The 20,092-nt window shown below is 39.4% G+C and overlaps 2 protein-coding genes and 1 pseudogene across 3 annotated transcripts; 2 read left to right on the forward strand and 1 right to left on the reverse strand.

The window, feature by feature from the left end:
• Nucleotides 1-149: 149 nt before the first annotated feature.
• LOC120738129 (cysteine-rich PDZ-binding protein) lies at nt 150-9,142 on the reverse strand. 2 transcript variants are annotated; one of them, XM_040039202.1, is made up of 5 exons: nt 9,009-9,141; nt 8,695-8,760; nt 3,420-3,474; nt 3,166-3,269; nt 150-480 (listed from the first exon to the last, which is right to left on the reverse strand). In XM_040039202.1, the coding sequence occupies exons 1-5, from the start codon at nt 9,022-9,024 to the stop codon at nt 416-418; spliced, it is 306 nt and encodes a 101-aa protein (XP_039895136.1). In that variant the 5' UTR covers nt 9,025-9,141; the 3' UTR covers nt 150-415. The 2 variants fall into 2 exon arrangements, with proteins under 2 accessions (XP_039895136.1, XP_039895137.1); XM_040039203.1 differs by lacking the exon at nt 150-480 and adding an exon at nt 487-1,084 and having other exon boundaries at nt 9,009-9,142.
• A 1,558-nt stretch (nt 9,143-10,700) lies between these two features.
• On the forward strand, nt 10,701-14,596 carry LOC120738128 (phosphatidylinositol-glycan biosynthesis class F protein-like). The gene is made up of 5 exons (XM_040039201.1): nt 10,701-11,084; nt 11,709-11,800; nt 12,102-12,218; nt 12,307-12,415; nt 14,252-14,596. The coding sequence occupies exons 1-5, from the start codon at nt 10,857-10,859 to the stop codon at nt 14,363-14,365; spliced, it is 660 nt and encodes a 219-aa protein (XP_039895135.1). The 5' UTR covers nt 10,701-10,856; the 3' UTR covers nt 14,366-14,596.
• Nucleotides 14,597-17,532: 2,936 nt separating this feature from the next.
• Nucleotides 17,533-20,092, forward strand: part of LOC120737894 — a 6,518-nt pseudogene continuing 3,958 nt past the window's right edge.

Consider the following 20,092-nt stretch of genomic DNA (forward strand, 5'->3'; position numbering starts at 1 on the left):
ATGGGGGGGGCAGAGGGGTCACACCTGACCGTTTCCAAATATGATTATGTCAGAATAAACTGATTATTTCAGGCATATGAGACAAATGTGCGTCACGGGCTAAATTTAAACACTTTATGTCTGAAGGCAAGGAGACAAAAACGACCCGGTCAGATGTCCTCATAGTGGAAGCTTTATTTCACATAACAAAAGCAACACGGCATATATTACATACAGAAATTAACATCTTGAAAAGGAAAGAACTGAATTTAAAATACAGGAAAAGTCTGAGAGTGTTGACTGCAGAAACAAGCGATAACGGGTGGTGTATTTAGAGATGGCCTGCGTATGGCCACTGTAACAGCTCCAGCAAACAAAGCCACCTCTCTTTCAGTCCGTTATTCACGTGTGGAGCCTCTCCCTGATCAGCATGCAGTTACACAGACGTCTGTTTGTAGTTCTTGGTGTCCAAAACCTTCTTTCCACACATTGCACAGATTCCTGGACACAACAGAGAGAGAAAAGAACAATGCAAAAATGGTTTAAGCAAGCATCATTATTTTATCAGAGGTTTTTGGCCTCTTTGGGGCAGCAGAACTGAACTGTGAACAGAAAACAGCAGCACCAGCTCCATCTATCAAACTGATGAGTTTAAGTTAAATATTAACTCTCCTGTAACTATGCTTTTTGATCACATCAATTCCTGAGGAAGACCAGAGGTCCTTTTATCTGCAATATGCCCCAGCTCAGGGTTCCAGACTCCAAAAGGCATCTGGTGGAAAATCTGGGAGCATTATTGTTTCTCTAGCGAGTTCTTAATGTCCTGCCGAAAGCATGTTTTTCTCCAATTTTCCCTGTTCAATGACAGAAAAAGCACAAAGGGCAGGCAAATAAGAAATGACAGTAGAGACCTAAAATTTTGCATAATTCTGATGAAGAAGTGCATATTTCCTCAAAGTTTTTTTCCCCAGGAAAATGTGAGGCATCTGATGAAATGACCGATAGCCAAAACAGAAGGTCAAAAGCACAACTTCTCCAAGGCATTATAACAAGCCTATTCAAATGGCGGCCCAGAAGCAACCTGCGAGTGGCCCTGCCTGTGGTCCTGGCAGAAACACAGAGAAAACGCAAAAAATCAATTAATTAATTAATTTAAAAAAATTAAAAATTCCTACAGTGTAGTGTAGACTGTGAATGCAACACTCCTAGTAGCCTAGCAATATTTAACCCACAATACACCTGATGTAAACATATTAAACTATCATCGTATGATGTGACAACAGCATGTCTTTCTCAGTCCAAAAGTGTAAAATTGACAATGAAAACTGTCGGTTTAACCCTGCATGGACTGACAAATACTTATTTATTTTACCGCCAAATCCAAATGCCAAACCTATTTGTTTCATTTGCAGTGAGTGTGTTGCGGTACATACGAAGGCACCACAATGACAAACACCAGACTTTCTACACAAACTTTCCAGAGCAATCTCAGGAGAGGGCTGCAAAAGTACAGTTTAATTGCGAGTTTAATAATCTTACAACCAGAGTTGTACTACCATGGTGAGGGTCCTGTACAGCCCAAGAGAGAGCTGCAGCAGCTTCCCTTCGTGTTTGGTTCTTGGAAGAAAAGGCCTTTCACAGATTCTGAAACAGTGAAATACTGCATGCTGGCCGTGGTGGATGCGGTGATAAGTGACGAAAAAATTAAAGTGTGACATCTGCTATTAAAAGCGTACCCCTGTCAAGACAGTTCAAATATTCGTAGAGTTTAAGTTCTGGCATCAGACAAGTTTGAAATGCTGTTAGATGACCTGAAGAAAACTGATGTAATGTCTATAGCAGGATATGGGTTCACAGACAGAACTGATATTGCACAGTTGTGCATATATGTCTGTTTTTTGGATGCAAAATTGCTCGGCTATTACCGTTAGAGGGACACACAGCTGGCGAAATAATGTTTGAGAAGATTTCAGCTCTTTTTGAGGAAAATGGTCTGGAAATGAAGCACGTCTGTATACTTGTGACAGACGGGGCTCCATCCATGGCAGGAAAAGTGAGTGGTCAGTAAAATATTTATTTTAATTTGAAAGGGAATTATCAAAATGTTTTTTTTTTATTATTATTAGTATTTCAAATGTGCAAAAAAATAGTTTAGTTATAGCTCCCTTTTTTTTTTAATGGACCTTTTGGTGTGCAGGTCACCAGATTTACAGGGGAAAAAGGAATAAAAAATTACATGTTTTTCAATACAGTTGTGTGGGTTTGAAATTGATCATGATCTGCTGCTTACTGGCTGCTAAAAAGTATCTGCCCCAGATAAATTCCTCGGTTTGAAAATCTGGCCCAACTAACTTCTTAGTTGAATAGCCATGCATTATAAGAATACATAACTGTTTTGACCTCACTTTCATGTTAAAGTTTCCAAAAACATCCAAGCCTCAAGCAGGCTGTTCTTTTGTAACCCTGTTGTTGAATTCGTATTTGCCGAACCACGTGGGAATGAAGCTGTCATGCACCGTACTTTGCCCTACTCATCCTTTGTATTTGTTATTATATTTGCCCCTTGCTTCTTTATCTGGCCTGATAACCTGTAGCCACACTGGACCATGTAAGTAACATGAAGATCAACATATCTATACCTTTTGAGACGTAATGTCATTTGTATTATCTAATGTAAACAGCTAGCACTGTCAGCCATGCTACCTTTGAACTGTTAAACTAATCTTCTTGAAAGATTAAATCTTAGACCACTCAGGCAAATGCTGACTTCAGCACTACGGAAGAGGGACTGTTCATTGATCTGACTGACTCAACAACAAAGATCTAGTCTAAGACCTTTAGTAGATATAAAATAGATTAAAGAGGGGGAAAAGCCCACCGGCAGGTCAGAGTCCTCTCACATTCCCAGCTATTGCCACATCCTAATCTGAGCATTTTTGCCTCAATTTAAAGACAAAAAAAGAAAAATAAGTAGATGTGTCAGAAGCAGTTGCTTAACGGTTTTCAGAGCTTAAAGCTGTGAAGAAAAGCAGGACTACAAGTATAATGTTTACAAAGAACATCTGTGTATTGATCTGTGTATCATGTAGAGAGGCAGTTTTGTTAGAATCTGCTGAAAGCAATAAATGCATTCAAGTTTTGGACCCACAGTAGCATTCCTGCATGGTAAGCAGTGCGACTTTGTACCTTTCTTGTATGCACAGCCCTGGCAGTAGTGTGATCCAGCCTGATGAACTGAGCTCTTGCAGATCCTGCAGATAGCAAAGCCGGACTTGCTGTAAGGGTCGAACCTGCCATGGGAAAGAATTATAGACACATAACTACAGATGCAGTAAAGTTAGCGCCATGGCTGTAATGAATTAGCAAGTTAAAATGGTGATTTTCATGCGAGAAAGTATGTAGATCTTCTATGTGAAAATAGAGACGCTGATGGCGCTCACCTGGCTTTCTTAGAAGTCAACATCTTATTCTCATTTAGTTTGCGCCCACCACTCTCTGATTGGAAAAAGCAGAAAGGATCCAATCAAACATCATCATTAAAGTAACATCACATTAAAACCACAAAAAAAGCTTCTGTGCAGGCCGGTAGTCCTGTATCACCACTCAGCCTACACTTGTGAAAAGAAAGTGCCCCATCTATCAGTTCTAAGCTTTTGCAGATCAGGACATAAATAAAAACTTCAAAAACAACATCAGATGAACAACAATACATCTTACACCGTGTGATTGTTTCCTTGAACAAAAACTAAGCAGAAATGGATAAATTGTGTATAAAAACCTAAGTGAACAACATGATTCAGGCATGTGTTTATGCATAGTGGCATTTCCATTAGGTAGAGGTCTGGACTTTGACTGGGCCATTGCAAAACCTTGATTGTTTTACTTTTCAGACATTCAGCTGTAGATTCGCTGCTGCTCTTGGGATCATTGTCCTGTTGCATCAGCCAGATTTTAGCTGTTGGACAGAGGGCCTCACAGATAAGTCTATGATCAACTCAATGACTGCAAGGTGACCAGGTCCTGTGGCTGCAAAACAACCCCAGATCATAACTCCTTCCCCATCGTGTTTGTGCTGACATGTTGTGTTTGATTTTCTCCATGCACAGTGTTACGCATTATGGGTATTCTGATCTCTTCTGTGCAAAGAACCTTGCTCCAAAAGTCTTTTGGTTTATTCAGATGCAACTTGTTTGTGTTAGAGAAAAGAGGCTTTCTTCTGGTCTTGTGTGAATTTGCAGGCACATTCATTCCTGGGAAGATTGAAAGTTTTCCACTTTATAATAATTTTTAATCACTGTAGAATGATCAAACTATAAACAGACTGATGAACAGCAACAAATGCTTCTCTAAGATCATTGCTGACATCTTTCTTCCTTGGCATCATGTTAAAATACACCTGAATGCTCCAGACAAGCAAACTGCTAAAACCTATGCTTTTATAGAGATGCTCACACTTGCTGATGATCAAACCAAAACTAAATGGATTTGATTATCAGTCCCTGAATGCTACCTACCCTCTTAATTCCTACAGTAAGGGTGTTAGTTTTTACAGGACTGCAGGATTATAGTAAAGGGATAAATTATGCTGAACTGACATTTTTCTTTGTGCTTCTGTGCTTTTGCACTGGAAAGATGAGCTAGGTCATTGGTAATGTCTGCCATGTGCTAACTGCCTAATGTTACTTATAGTGCATGGTGTCTGGCCAAAAAAAAAAAAATGTCTAGCCCATGCAACAGGGACACTGATAATCAGGTGGTTCTTAACACACTCAAAATCTGGTTTCACTTTAGACGGCACTTTAATTTTGTAATGCTGTCTTCCTCGGGTCCTCTAAGCGACAACTATTTGTTTCCCCCTTCACTCTTGGACTCAACATTCTCAGTGTGGTGTGACAAGGGTATAAAACAGTTCAAACATTTATATGTGGATGGTGTTATCGATAGTTTTCCCAATTTGTCTTCTCGTTACGATCTCCCTATTACCCATTTGTTTTGCCATTTTCAAATTTGAAATTTTGTTGCCAAGAGTTTCCCAAATTTCCCCTCTTTACCTCCAGAACAGCAGTGGGAAACTACGTTATCATTTATTCCTCATCACAGAGGAACCATTTCGAAACTCTATGATACTATCCTGTCTTTTAGTAACCACTCTAATGTTAAGCTTAAGTGTACATGGGAAGGAGACTTGGAATTCAAATACATGAGGAGTCTTGTGAACAGGCTATAGCGAGGGTACGGTCTTCCTCATTCCCGCGTGGTTCGGCAAATACGAATTCAACAACAGGGTTACAACAGCCTGCTTGAGGCTTGGATGGTTTTGGAAACTTTAACATGAAAGTGAGGTCAAATCAGTTATGTATTCTTATAATGCATGGCTATTCAACTAAGAAGTTAGTTGGGCCAGATTTTCAAACTGAGGAATTTATCTGGGCCAGATACTTTTTTTGCAGCCAGTAAGCAGCAGATCATGATCAATTTCAAACCCACACAAACTTTTTCCCCTGTAAATCTGGTGACCTCTCACAAATGCACACCAAAAGGTCCATTTAAAAAAAAAGGGAGCTATAACTAAACTATTTTTTTTTTTGCACATTTGAAATAATAATTAAAAAAAACCCATTTTGATAATTCCTTTCAAATTAAAATAAATATTTTGCTGACCACTCACTTTTCCTGCCATGGATGGAGCCCCATCCGTCACAAGTATACAGACACGCTTCATATCCAGACCATTTTCCTCAAAAAGAGCTGAAATCTTCTCAAACATTATTTCGCCAGCTGTGTGTCCCTCTAACGGTAATAAGCTGAGCAATCACTTACACTTGATTCTACACAAAAGGATATTATAGCCTTCACATCCCTATTAGCGAGACGTTGGAAGTCTGTTAAGTATCCTACTATTTCCCGGTGGCTTAAAGACGTCATGTTTTTTTTAAAACTTGAAAAAATTAAATATACGTCGAGAGGTTGCACAGCCAAATTTTTCCACAAGTGGCAACCCTTTATTATACTGTTATATTCCTGTAAAATATATATATATATATGGAGAGAGAGAGCGAGCGAGCGCGCGCGCAGCTGGACAGCATAGTGGTTAGACTACACGCCTTTGGAGCAGAGGATCACAAGTTCGATTCCCGCCTGGGCCGTAAGGGTCCTAAGGCTAGACCCCCTATGCTAAGCAAACCTATCGCAGATATATATAAGTATCGGTTAATTGTATTTCCGTAACTGCAAATACTGTGTTGTTTTCTTTTTTCAATAAAAATATTTACAAAAAAAAAAAAAAAAAAAAAAAAAAAGGTTATAGCCTTATAGTTATAGCCTTCATCGAGTCCTCAGTGCTTAGGCTCAGTTCACCTTAGAATAACAACACATTTGCTCTGTGTGATTAGCCCGTCATAACTGGCAGATCTCAGGCCATCTATCAGTGTTTTCCTAACCACTTATCCAACTGTCATAGCATAGCAGACACGGTACAGCAGACACAGCCACCAGAGAGAGACAGTTTTTCACTCTCAATTCCACATCTACAACTGATTTATAGTCAACCTAACAAGCATGTTATCATACTGTGGAAGACACATCAGCTCCCAGAAGAAGTTTGAACCCAGAACCTTCTTGTAGTACGGTGACACTGCTAACCATTGTACCACACTAATCTCAGGGCAAACCTGGTATTTCCTTGTTTCTCACTTCAGCAGCACTTACATAAACAATTAATGGTTAAAGAGTGTCATCTAGTGGTAAGAATTTAGTAAAGGTTAACTTTAAAAGTAAAATTCTAAAAATTGGACCAAAATGAGAACCTTTAAAGTTCACAAAGTCACATTATAACGTGTATAAATGTTTAAAACATATTCAACCATTTAAAAGAAATTTACTTTCTAATCTCATGATACATCAGTGGAGTTCTCTATGTGTCTGCTATGCCCTCCGGTCGTTTGGCCACTTCATGAAAGAAAGCTGCTCTTGCCAGTCTTTGTTGCAGTTCTCTCACACCTCACGCCAGAGCTGAACGGGATTATGCTTGTTTGCAAAATTCCATGTAATTAGCTCCAGCAGTAAGTGCCCCTTTCCATTTAGTTACCGAGCTAAGACATGCATGTTGATTCAGGATTACTTATAGTGATCTTGGGAGTTGAACTGTGGCAAACCTGTGGGACCTGCTCTGTTCTGTTGTGTTTGGTTAAATTCGTCTGTATGTTAGCAGAAGCTTTTGTGGCCAGACAGGGAGTGTAGGCTTTGACATGTAACTTAGTGCTTCTTTTCTTTTTTAGCAATAAAAATAAGTGGGGTTTTTTCTGTTTACTTTATTATTGTAAATTGATTGTAAATAAATGCCTTGGTTGTTCGGCAATCTTGTATGGACGTTTGTGATTTGGTCTGCTGGTATGTTATGTTACACTCCATGTCCTCCATAAACTGCAGATAAAAGCCCTGTAGATATGCAAGTCAGAGATGATTGTAGGTTTATAATCTTGAGTTAATATCACTGGTTTAAAAGAAAAGAAAAGAGGATATCAGATCATCCCCAAAGTAAATGTATGTACATTCTGAATAATAGTAATAGTAAGTTTGGACTTCAAATTATTTCTTTCAACTGTTCCTTTTCCAAGGGTATAATTGTACAGAACACATCTTGAATGACTTTAAAAAACAAAAACAAAAAAACAATTGGGTGCACAGGTTTGGATTTTCTCTAATCCACACCGGGTCAAAAGTATACATACAGGATCAAAAATATATACACAGAAGTTTTTCAATAAATGGTGCTGAATGTTCTACGGTGTATTTTAACCTGACAAGGCCAAAACCTCTTAACTTCTCCTTAGTGATCATGATTGACTACAACTGGTAATTTCGCTTTGCTAACACAAAAATAATTTGTTTTACAGCACTCATTGGAGTCATCAATACTCAGAACAATGGGAAAGTCAAAGGAACTCTGTGAAGATCTAAGAAGCAGAACTGTAGATTTACACAAATTAGGTACTTTTCTTGGAGCAATTTTAAACCACTGTGGACTCCAAAATCGTCAGTTCAAACAACTCTATGTAAATACAAACTACTTACATGTGCTAGCACTTTGCCAAGGTTTGAATGAGGATGGAAACGAGGAATCACCAAGGCACAAGATTGGTCATGAACTAGAAATTTTTCGAACACCACTGTTCATTTCCACGGTGAAGTGACTTTTATACTGCAAAGGACTGGTGGTAGCATCATGCTGCCAGTGATACTGGTAGATTGCATAAAGTGGATGGAATCAAATAAGCAGCCAGAATTACGCCACAAACCTTATTGTTGTTTTTCTTTTGTTTGTTTTAAGTCATTCAAGATTTGTGCTGTACAATTATTCCACCCTATAAAAGCAACAAGGTTAAAGAAATCATTAAAAGCCCCAAATTCATGTTCATGAACGTATTTAAACTACTTTCCTTGAGTCACTTAGTATATAATGATTTATTTTTAATATTTTAAGTCAATGCTCCTAAGAATGTACAAAAAACCAAGAGAAATAACACATTAACTGAACGCTATTTCAGCTTTTGGTTTAAAAGCTTAATTCCCCCCTCCCCGTTGTATTATCTATATATTTTCTGTTGTTTTTAATTGTGATCTTTCTATTTAATCTTCCAAAACTTCCAGCAGCCCTTGCACACTGGTGACATTATGCCATTGAACTGAAACAAATCCAGATTTTACTCTGTTCACCTGTTGTATTCCGGGCTCCATCCTTCCAGGTGTCAGGAGTGATGACCTTACCGAGCTTCTTCTCACCTGGAGATAAAAAGCAACCCAGCATATGTAACAAAAACAGCGCAGTGGATTTAAAGGAAATAAGCCTAGAAGGTGAAGGTATGTTTTCCTCAACCAAAACAACAGTGAGGACAGTAATAACAACAGTTAGCATCACATAGCGTTAGCCAGCTTTCTAAGGATCATCGAGCTTCTCTTAACGGGAAAAAAGACATTAGAATTGAAGATCTAAAATAAATTAAATGATAGAAGAATGGCGAGATACCTACACTTTTCACAAACCATTGTCCTGTTTTGTTTGTTAAAATAGAAGCTGAAGCGTTAGCTGCGTTTAGCTTTCTCTGTTAATGTAAACTTCCGGTCGTTACTTCCGTTTCCTTGCAGCTCGCAAGCGATTGATTGGTCAAAGCCTAGATTTCAAATCTCAGATGCCATTGGTTAGTTGTACTGCCCTTCGGCGAGGGTCCAAGTAACCCGTTCTGTAATTGGTTGCCGTTTCCCTTGTTCATCTGTAAAGTGGACGAAAACCTCTAAGTTTTCTTTAAAAATTAAAAGTTTGCTGCTGCATTATTTCACACGTGTGAATATAACGTGTGAAATATAACGTGAAATACGTGTGAAATAATTAAATCCAATAAATAATAATAAAAAAAAACTTTTAAAGCTTACAAACAGTAGGCGACTGTAGCAGTCAGGCAGAGACAGTTTAAAGAACACTGAAGAATCTCGTTTTTCTATTTGCTGTCAGAATAACGTTATAGCAGTGAAAGTAGAAAAAGAATGGCCCTCACTGATAAATAATGGTTCACATCTAGCTACATGTGACAGTGTTCACATGTTCTGATTAAATGGGGAAACTGATTAAATAAAGGATTGTGTTCAAACAAGTATACCGCAAACATACAATTTGTTTTCAACCAAAATAAATCTGAGGTAAAAGGGGCTTAAAACAAAATCCACAATAATAATAAAATGAACGGTGATTTATGGATGTAGTAAAGGAGGATATGGAGAGGGTTGGTGTGACAGATGAGCAGGGTAGTGGTAGGATGAGATGGAGGCAGATGATCCACAGACCCATAAAGGGAGCAGCTGAGAGATCTGAAAATGGATTAGAAAATGTTCTACACAAATATAAAAACACAAAAGTCTCAATGACTACTTTGTCACTTTGAATTGAATTACACTGGACTGATTGCATTGGCCCAGGTCTCACATGTGAAAGATGAGAAAAGCCCATCTCCCACCAGCCATTCTCACCACCTACTACAGAGGGAGTATCGAGAGCATCCTGAGCAGCTGCATCACTGTCTGGTATGGAAACAGCACCGTGTTAGATCGCAAGACCATACAGCACAAAGTGAGAAAAGATCATTGGAGCCTCTCTTTCCTCCATCACAGACACTTATTGAACCTACTGCATCCACAAACTTACCAGCATTGTGGAGGACCCCACACACCTCTCACACACACTCTTCACCAACCTACTTTCTGGCAAGAGACACCGGAGCATTCACGCCCTCACTGCCAGACTGCGAAACAGTTTCTTCCTCCAAGCTGTCAGACTCCTGAAAACTCAGAGACTAGACTGGCACACACACACCTTTATACATTCCATTACCTCAAGTACTTATTGCACAATGCTAAAGTCTTTTTGCACAACACAATGTCATTATTGCACCATCTCGTTTCTGTATGGTTCTGCTCTATCTGGTGTTGCACTGTTTTTTGCCATTTTTGCACACTTGCACTTTAATTAGTCCTGCGTTGATTTACTGTTATATGTAGTGCCATGGTATTGGATGAAAGCTTTCTAGTTTCACTGTGGCAGCAATAAATGTATACTAAATGCATGACTGTCTGTAATATATTTAAAGTTGTTAAAACTATAATTTACATTTATTGAACTTTGTCTTGCCTCATCTACAAGGAAGAAGTATTGCACTTTTATTTTGAAGTGAAAGCGGAAGTGAGCTTGGTTCCATGTTTACGGAAACAAGGTCAAGCGATTCATCTATGGATGTTACCTGTGCTACAATTCCAGCGCTACGTTGAGGTTTAAAGTGTTTTGTGTTCAATTTGTCGGTGTCCTGCTGTAGTTCGGTACAGCCTTCACAATGTGGGACCATGAAATCAGAGCCATGGCGTCCACTCACGCTATCATCGCCGCTTCGGTGTTCATGGCGACGGTGCTACCTGCTGTGCTCCTACCGGGCTTCTCGGTGTACGGCACACACCTGCTGTGGCTCTACTCGGTGTCCGCTGCGGTCACCGCGGTCAGCGTGGCCGTGTTCTGGCTGCTCGGGATCACACCGCCCGCCAAGAAGCACACGCTGGGATACAAGGTGCTGATAACGCTTTAATAACGATGGATTAATGCCCGCAGTGCCACATGGGCTGTTTTATTATTTTTTTTAAAAGTACAATAAATGCAGTTTTTAAATGAGGGTTTCATTTGTTAAGGGGGAAAAGCTTTCCAAACCGACCTGGCACTGTGTGAAACACTAATTGCCCCATTCAAATTTTGTCTTGCTAGCCCACAGAATATTTCCCCAAAATTCTTAGGGGATGAATAAGATGCTGTTTGGCAAATATGAGACCAGCAGTGGTTTTGTCCTCGGATCTCTTCCATGGATGCCATTATTGCCCAGTCTTTGTGTGTGGTTTGTGGATTGTGGTGTAATGTGTTCCTCTTAGACTACTTCACTTTGTCAACAGGCTCTGTTCAAGTGATGTTTTAATTCAACAGGTCTGGCAGTAATCAGGACAGGGTATGGCAAGTAAAATTGAAGTTGCCTTTCCAAAAAAAGAAAAACATCTTGACTTATTTGTATATAAATTAATGTGAATACTTGACTCTTGCATGTTCATCAAACCAATATATTTTTTTTTCCCCAGGAAGTGATCTTTTTATATCTGGATCTTAAAAGTTTGACTGTTTTCTCGCTGTTTTTTTTTCTTTTCTGCAGCTGTCGAGGTTGCTTCGCTCCTGCCTGTACTTCTTCCTGTCGTGCCTGTTCTTCCACACTGTTGTCGTTTTATACGGAGCTCCACTGATCGAGTGAGTTATTGTTTTGTGAAACAGAGGTTGATAAAGAGAGACGCAGAGAGTAGAGATCACGACAGTAATACACAATAAACTGAGGATCCATGGAAGGATCACACATAAATGAATGAAAACAGCTGGCAACTACAGAAATCTTCAAACCCTGAAAGGATTCTGTCACTTATACAAAGTCAAGTGTTTTACTTTGTCTCTGCTTGCTTTTTATGTGCGTTTTAAAAATTCTTTTTCTACAAAACTGTCAATAACTCTCTTATTGTAGTTGTCATTGATACCTTGAACCTATCATTTCTTACAGATCTGCCTTAGAAACATTCTCCCTTGCTGTGTTGCTGACTTCGTTAACCACGCTGAGGTGTCTTTGTGTCCTCGGCCCCAACGTCCAGGCCTGGATACGAGTCTTCAGTCGCCATGGGTAAGGCTGAAATCATTTTCCTTCTCTTTCTTTCCTCCTGGCTTTTCACATGTCTCTGTGTCGAAGATAGTAACTGTTCTTGCTCCAGAGCTATGTCTGTGTGGGACACCTGCCTGCAGATCACTGTGGCCTGCACACTTGTTGGAGCCTGGGTTGGAGCATTCCCCATACCTCTGGACTGGGATAGGCCCTGGCAGGTAATTCTATGCATGGACAAAGCGTATACTCATGGATTTGTATTCTCACATTAGGTCTTATACAGTCTGTGACCTAACCCAGCAAACATTTTGACTTTGAGTAATCGGTCGGCTTATAGTCCACGTTTAAACCTGGTTCAAAAATTTTTCAGCAATTAAAAGTTGTGCTGACATTGCCTTCTGATGGACGTGTAGTTCTTGAACACTGCTTCGATTTTATAGCAAATGCACGTTTGTGTGCTTTTATAACTTTTATAAAAGATACCAAAAGAGAGACTTTAATTGTTACCTTTACTCCGAAGAGTATTTTATATCTCACTGCTCCTTTGTCAGTTTGTATGTTCTTGTCTCTCCAACCAGAGATATCAGCATAGGAAACAAAGAAGAGGCACTAAGAGAAAGGAGTCAAGGCATTTTGCCATAATCAGACATCATTGCTTGGGAGCCTCAGTCAGCACCCATATCAATTAAATATGACCTGTAGCATGTGACTTTTTTTATGTTTAGGCTTGTTTTTCATTAAATTACATGCTACAGTTTAATAAAAGGGTTCCTGATATTTCCTCTACACACATTCATATCATTTAGATCAAAATAACACAAGAAGTGGCTCAGTCAGTAGTCTGGCTGTGGCACTTCGTAAGCAAATTAGTTGGCAATGAAGGTACATTCAGTACTTTTTCTTTCCCCAAGTGTCGACGCAGCAGATGGATCTACGTGTTTAATTTGGCACAGAATTTGTGCCAGATGCCCTTCCTGTCACAACCTTCACATTTATCTGAGCTTGTGACCCTGAGGTTGGGTTTGTGTCTTCTGGTCTGAAACCAGGGATCTTTTCCATCCCTGGTTTAATTTGTTAACCACTACAGCACGGAGAATCAAATGTCAATTTAAATTTTTTTTTTTGCAAATAACATGAATATTTCTTGCTTTGGAAGAGAGAGTCTGATTAAACCTCTAATCTACTGTATGTGGAAATGTTCTCTATCCACAGTGCAGTTTTTGCTCTTACGACCAGGGAACTAACACGACCATTTAAACCATATTACCTGCGAAGCCTCTCTTAGATTTTTTTTTTGAGGTTTTCTCAAATTACTATTGGATTCACAAAGGCCTCTTAACTGCACGAACTTAAATTAAAGTAAATTACTGGTTTCATTTTGATGAATGGAGGAGGTGGATGTCCTTGTGATTTCATTATTCCATTAAAAGTACCTTTAAAATGACCTTAAATGGGTACTTTTCTGCTTTGTTAGTTGGTGAGTAGCAAAAGTGTTGTAGAAGGGAAACAAGGAAGAGAAAACAACAGGAAAAAATTGGAATACACATGTATTAATAGCAGCAACATCAGGCTGATGCTCTGTAGCGACAGAAGTGAAGATTGTCTTTCAAAAGCATGAATGAAGTGATAGGTTGCTATGGTGATATAACACAAGTGTGCCAGAGGATGATACTGGGCAATAACCTGCATGAAGCTGGTGTGGTAGCTGTCAGAGTGGAAAAAAAAAACTGGTGTAAATTACACATTTTTTTGTAGCTGATTTAAGTTCTTAACTTCCAAATTCTCCACGATGATTTTTCTAAGCACTGGACAGAGTAATCAGCCAATGAATAATGAATTAGATTGTTTTGTTTTGTTTAATGGAAAATGGAACACATTAAAGTTATAATTGCACAGGGAATTCTGTGTAAAATGACTGAGGGAAAATGCAGAGGTAATTGGGGTGTAACTCAAATTGACAGACTAATAGTTCAGCTTCTCTTTGATGTATCGGACCAGTGTCAAGCTTTTAGTCAACAATCATGCTCACTTCTCTACTACTTCTTTTTTTGTAGGTCTGGCCTGTTTCCTGCAGTTTGGGCTCTTTGTTCGGCTACCTGACCGGGCTGGTTGCAGCTCCAGCGTGGATCCATTATCACCGCAAACAGCTCACATACAAGTGCAAGTGATAGTCAGACACACGTGTATTATGCCTGTGCTTGTGCGAATGTATCCACGATGGCGTGACTCCTGATTCTGCTGAATTTCTCTCACTTTTTATTATTTATTTGGGAGCATTCACCCCCTTTGCAGCCTGTAGGGTTGTGAGGCAGTTTTGTAAAAGCTCAGAGGTATTATTTTGTACATGTGATGGCTGAAACGGAACATTTTTAAACGTAATAAAATATTTTCTTCGTTAACAATGTGTATTTACTTGTGAAATTGGGCGATTAAAGCTCCTTGACGTCAGTATGTGTGTTTCTGAAAAACCTGCAGGTGGTGCTGTTGGTTTCGCCACCTGTGTGCGTGTGTTTATGTGAAGGTGAGGGGAGTTTAATGAAAGCAACAGACTGAGGCTCATTTGCAGTGAAATGCAACGTAATCAGTATTATGGTTGGATGGCCATTTGTTGAGAGAGTCATGAGAGGAAGTTAGAAAATTAAAGAGAAAATGTAAACCTGCTGCAGAGTTGGCTTCCATTCTCTCTCTCACACGCACACAGACGCTATTCTGCACCTGAAGCCAACTGCTGATGAATACTGTTCCTTTTTAAACGACCATTAATCTCGCTCCAACTCTATTTCAACACCCTCTCCGCCTCCCCAGCTCCCATTCCACCTTTTTCACATCCTTGGGCAACCATATTGATTCACTTTCATTTCGAGGACATTAATTTCCCTCCTGTCACGCCGCACCACATCTCTTAGTCCTCCCTTGCACCCAGTCACCGGAATGAAATGTACATTTTCCAGACCGGAATGTGAAATTGAAAGTTAAATGAGTGATGTTCCTTGCAGATCGTCCGAACGATTGGTATACACAAGTAATTATGGCCAAGATTTAAAATAAAAAAAGAGGAAGAAATTGTCGGTTATCTTTGCTGTTTGAGCATTTTGTGCTGGAAAGTTTCAGTAAAAAAATCAGAAGCAAAGCTGCCCAATCGCCCTGTGCTTGAACTCCTTCCTTGTTGCCAGGGAAAAAAACAGCCTGAAGGAAACAGATGAAAGATGGAGCAGAGGAAAGTCTTTGAAAGTCTACATATGCTTACAGCATCAATCTTTCCCTTCCTCTCTTTGATGAAACTCAATCTGACCTCATGCTGTTAACTCTATTACCCTTTGTGCTCCATGCTTTTCTTTTCTGTTTTTTTTTTTTTCAATTTTACACTTCACTTCTGATGCGTCATTACATGTGGAGAGCAGGGGAGTTGGAGAGGAGGGCTTTGGAAGAGCATAAGGTATGATCAAGCAGGTATCACGCTGACCTTGTGCATTGTATTAAAACGCTAAGTCTTTAAAAAAAGCTAAGATTAGATATGTTTTTGAGTCCTTTGAGGGTTTTTTTGCAGGTGTAGTCTATTTACTCTGAGGACTGAAATCTGGTTGAAGTTGCTTTGTTCGTGTGCTCAGTCACCTGTGGCCTTTTCAATCTGTGAGACAAGCACAAGGCCCTTCATTCACGCACACACACACAAAAGCTGCTGCTTCACAAATTGTTCCCCACATTCAATCTCAGAGAACTTTATTTATTCATTATTTGTTCTCAGGCAGCTCTATTGTAGCGGGGCATTGTGAGGAGAGGTAATTTGTCCTCCTCTGCCCGTCCTCTCTCCTCAGCCTTTTTCTCCAGGGCGGCTGTGGTATGCATGTATTTGCAGAACTGTTATGTTTCTGCTTTGTTGAAAGAGAGTAGCAGACTGAAACCAGCCGGGTCCTCTGCTCTCTCTCTGGTGTTACCCCAAATCCAGCCTGCCAGAATGAGTATTTTTAAGGGTAGTATTTTTAAGATTCCTCATGCTGCTGACAGCCCACCGAATTAAAACACATCTGTGCATGCCGTTCTGTGCAGCCTTTGAATTTTTTTTTTTAGATCATCTTGTTTGACAGCCTGCACATTAAATGTAAGGCTGTGTCTCATAACTCTCTGTCAAGCTAGGAGCTGAGATGACTCTTGCACAGGCTAAGGAAGAATACATTAAATTTGGGTGCTGATCTGGATCACCGTGTTTAAAATTGTGAAGTAAGCCACTGGCCTTTAAAGAGGAGATTGCTCTTAAAGTGCCCTCAATTTGTCTCTTTTTCACCTGCTTCAGCAAGAAAGTCAAAACATCTCTATTAATGAAAGGGAGATTTTTCTCAGGAGATGGTGGATACCACTCAAACACCAGTATTCACAGCCGAGTGAATATTGGATTCATAAATTATACCAAATTTATGATGTGTATTAACTTCTCATTATTATAAATATTTAATAAACTAGACGCATGGCAGAAACTCACTGCATTTAGGCATCTAGACAAGACGTGATTTAAGCGTTGAATGTGGTATGGTTGTAACTGCCATGTTAGTGGCTTGTTTAAAACCTCCAAGGAATGTTTTCAAGCACCCTTGTTGAATCAGTGCCACAAAGAGTTAAGGTGGATCTGAAGGCAAAGGGGGTACAAACCCAGTACTGGCAAAGTGTCACAGCTGAGTGTTACTGCCTGATGTGCCGGGAATTTACAAACACGGTAGTAGACAAGTAATGCAATTAAATAATAAAAAGGCTAGTTGTTTTCTTTCTCATGCAGTAGAATTATTACCTTTATTTAAAGAAATTGATTTTATCATCCTGGCTATTTAGCTCTTGAGAGGTAATAATGGATCAGTTCTAGACTGGATCAGCCGCAGGGATGCTCTGCTGTGATTGATGGCTTGATTTAAAGTAGGCTGGCGGATTGAGGTTGTGAAATATACCCGTCAGAAGAAAAAAAAAGGCTTAATATCACAGAGAATTTTGCCTACTTAACTCCTGATAAAATAAAAAGATAGCATGACATGATAGTCAAGTTCCACATGTAAGCAGCTCCTTCAAAGAGGGATTCAGATTTCAATTTTCTCCCGATGAGTCACACCCACGCGTCATTTAACACCCCTTCTCTTACGCTCAGTCTCTTGCTCCTCACGTCCCACTTTCTTCCTGCGTTTTGTTTCTCGTTTTCCCCCAATTTCTTCTATTCACACTCCGGTGTGCTCTTCATTAACAGTTAGAGCGGTGTGTCGCACATGTTATTGCAGAGCTCTTGTGTCTCTTCTATCTGCTCCAAGGGCGACAACAAAGGGTCTGTTGTTACTGAGGAGAGTTCAAGTGGGCTATCATGATGCAAGAGGGGATGCTGAAGGATTCCTTGATAAAAAGCAGGTACAAATCAAAACAAGACGTGAGATGACTCTCTTAAAAAGAGCTCCACATGATGAATGCTTTTAGAGGAACAAGGGGATGATAGTGACTAAAAGAAAGTGGCCGGAAAGAGGATGCCTGAGCAGGAGATTTATTTTTATTAGATTGTTAGCCATGTTAGGCTCTCTGCTGACTTAATGGTTAGTCCACTGTTTTGGTTTAGATTTGATCTCAACAGCTATTCGATGCATTTCCATGAAATTTAGTTTGAGATACTTTTTGGTACCCCAGGATGTATCCTAATGACCTCATCTAATTTCGCTGTTTAAATTTGGCATTTATAACCAGTGAAAAACTTTTTTTCTCATTTGTTTTTATTGAGAGTCTTACTCATACACCCACTTCAGGTCTCTAATTGCTTTAAATGGTGGCAAGCCAAAAAAATAGGCAGCGCTGTTTTTGGAGAGCCTTCCTGTTAAACATCACCCAGTCTGAAGCCAGCCATCCAGAAGATTGCGTAGTATAATTAAATGGGGGATAAATCATCCTTTTCCTTATTTTCTAACATGCAGGGTGCTTAACAAATTTATCTGACCACCTGTTAACAGAAATATTTTAGAAATCTGCCAAAAACTACTTTAAAACTAAAAATTATAACTATAGGGCGTGCCCTTGGTGCCGGTGGGGCATGCCCTGAACATCTCACCCAGGAGAATAAAGTTATATTCTTATTGTTATTTGTGAGACTTTAAATTCTTGCTTTTCAATGTTAAATGTTGTTTGTTAAAATTCTTGAAATAGCTTTGGATGAAACTTTTGTGCGATCTATCTTTAAACCCACTAAATGCCAAATTTGTTCAATAGGATTCAAGTCTGGACTTTGACTTGGCCACTCCATTAGTACTCCAGAATCCTCTTTCTTGGTCAGAGTCTCTGCACAGCTCTGAAGGATGTTCGGCATCATTGCCAACTGGTTTTATCATCTAAGAAACATTTCTAAACTCAGACTACTGGTGTCAAAGGCAGAACTTGAGATGATTATTCATGCTTTTATTTCTCCTGGTTTGGATTATTGTAATGGTCTTTTTACTCGTTTCAACAAATCAGCTTTGGATCGCCTTCCTACTGTACAGGATGCTGGGGCAAGACTTTTAACTGGCACTAACAAGACGTCACTTATTACTCCAGTTTTGGCTTCTCTTCATTGGTTTCATTTTAACATTTTAGTTTTAACTTTTAGAGCTCTACATGGTAAAGCTCCCCAGTATATCTCTGACCTGTTGAAACCTCAGGCTTCTTCCCGAGCACTTAGGTCTTCAGGTCAGAAGTTACTGTTGGTCCCATGTACTATGTTCAAAACACGTGGGGATCAGGCTTTTCAGGCACTGGCACCAAGGCTGTGGATTTCTCTTCCGTCGTGTTTACGTTGTGTAGACTACACCGACTCTTTTAAAAAGCAGCTGAAGACATTTCTATACAAATGAGCTTTTAATTATTTTTTTCATTGTTTTATAATTTTTTATTTATATTTCTGGTTTTATGTGAAGCACTTGGTGATTTTTATCTATGAAAAATGCTATAAAATACATTTTACTTACTTGTTATATGAGCACATAACCAGTCAGTGTCAGTCCTGATTGTTCTGGTACACCTTCCTGTTCATCATACTGTTGATTTTCACTTGCCCACACCATCTCCACAAATGGAACTCCATGCCATAATGGGATCTCCACTTTGTTGCATTGTGGGTGTAATGGATGTAGCATCAAATCGGTCTCCAGCTGTTCTGCTGACATAAGCGCAACAATGCTGAGTGAAGAGTTCAATCTTGGACTCATTTGAACTTTTCCACTTCAGTGTTTGCACTCCCAGGATTTCTGCAGTCCTCAATAAGGGCTTTTTAGCAGCTTTTTTCCCTCTAAGTCTTGCTCGTTTGATCGTCTCCTTGTTTTCATTCTGGATAACTTCTCAGACAGATCTAGAAGCATGTTATCTCTGCATGACAATCCCCAGCGGCCTTCTTTCTGTTTCTAGTACCTAAAATCTTGAGATTCCTCACATCTGTTACGATCAGCTTTTATTTTTTGCCTCTTCTTCGGCACATTTTGTAATTACCCGTGTCGGTGGATGACTACAAGGCATACTTGATCACACTGTGAGAACATTTTGTGTCTTAGGGATTCTTTCCTTTTTAGCGAGTTCCTTTTTGAACAGGAGGGAGGAATTTTTAAATTGAATTCACATTTTTATACACAAATTTGAGCCAGCGCACTTGACTTCCACAAAAAGCCAGAAATTAATCAAGCATAACATTCAACCACTATAACAATTTTTTCTGTCCAGGATTGCAAGTAAATAACTGTAATTTCGCATCTTAATCACTAAAATAATAACATGCTTCACTATTTTTTCTACTTTTTTGCCAAACAGTGAATTTTAAAACTCATGAAAAACAACAATAACTATATCTGACATTCTGCATTCTGATTAAAGAGTTGTGCATTCTGGTAACTTAAACCTCAAAGAAACATAATTTT

The sequence above is a fragment of the Simochromis diagramma genome, unplaced genomic scaffold, assembly GCF_900408965.1.
Source record: "Simochromis diagramma unplaced genomic scaffold, fSimDia1.1 OVJJ01000402.1, whole genome shotgun sequence".
Classification (NCBI taxonomy): Eukaryota; Metazoa; Chordata; class Actinopteri; order Cichliformes; family Cichlidae; genus Simochromis; species Simochromis diagramma.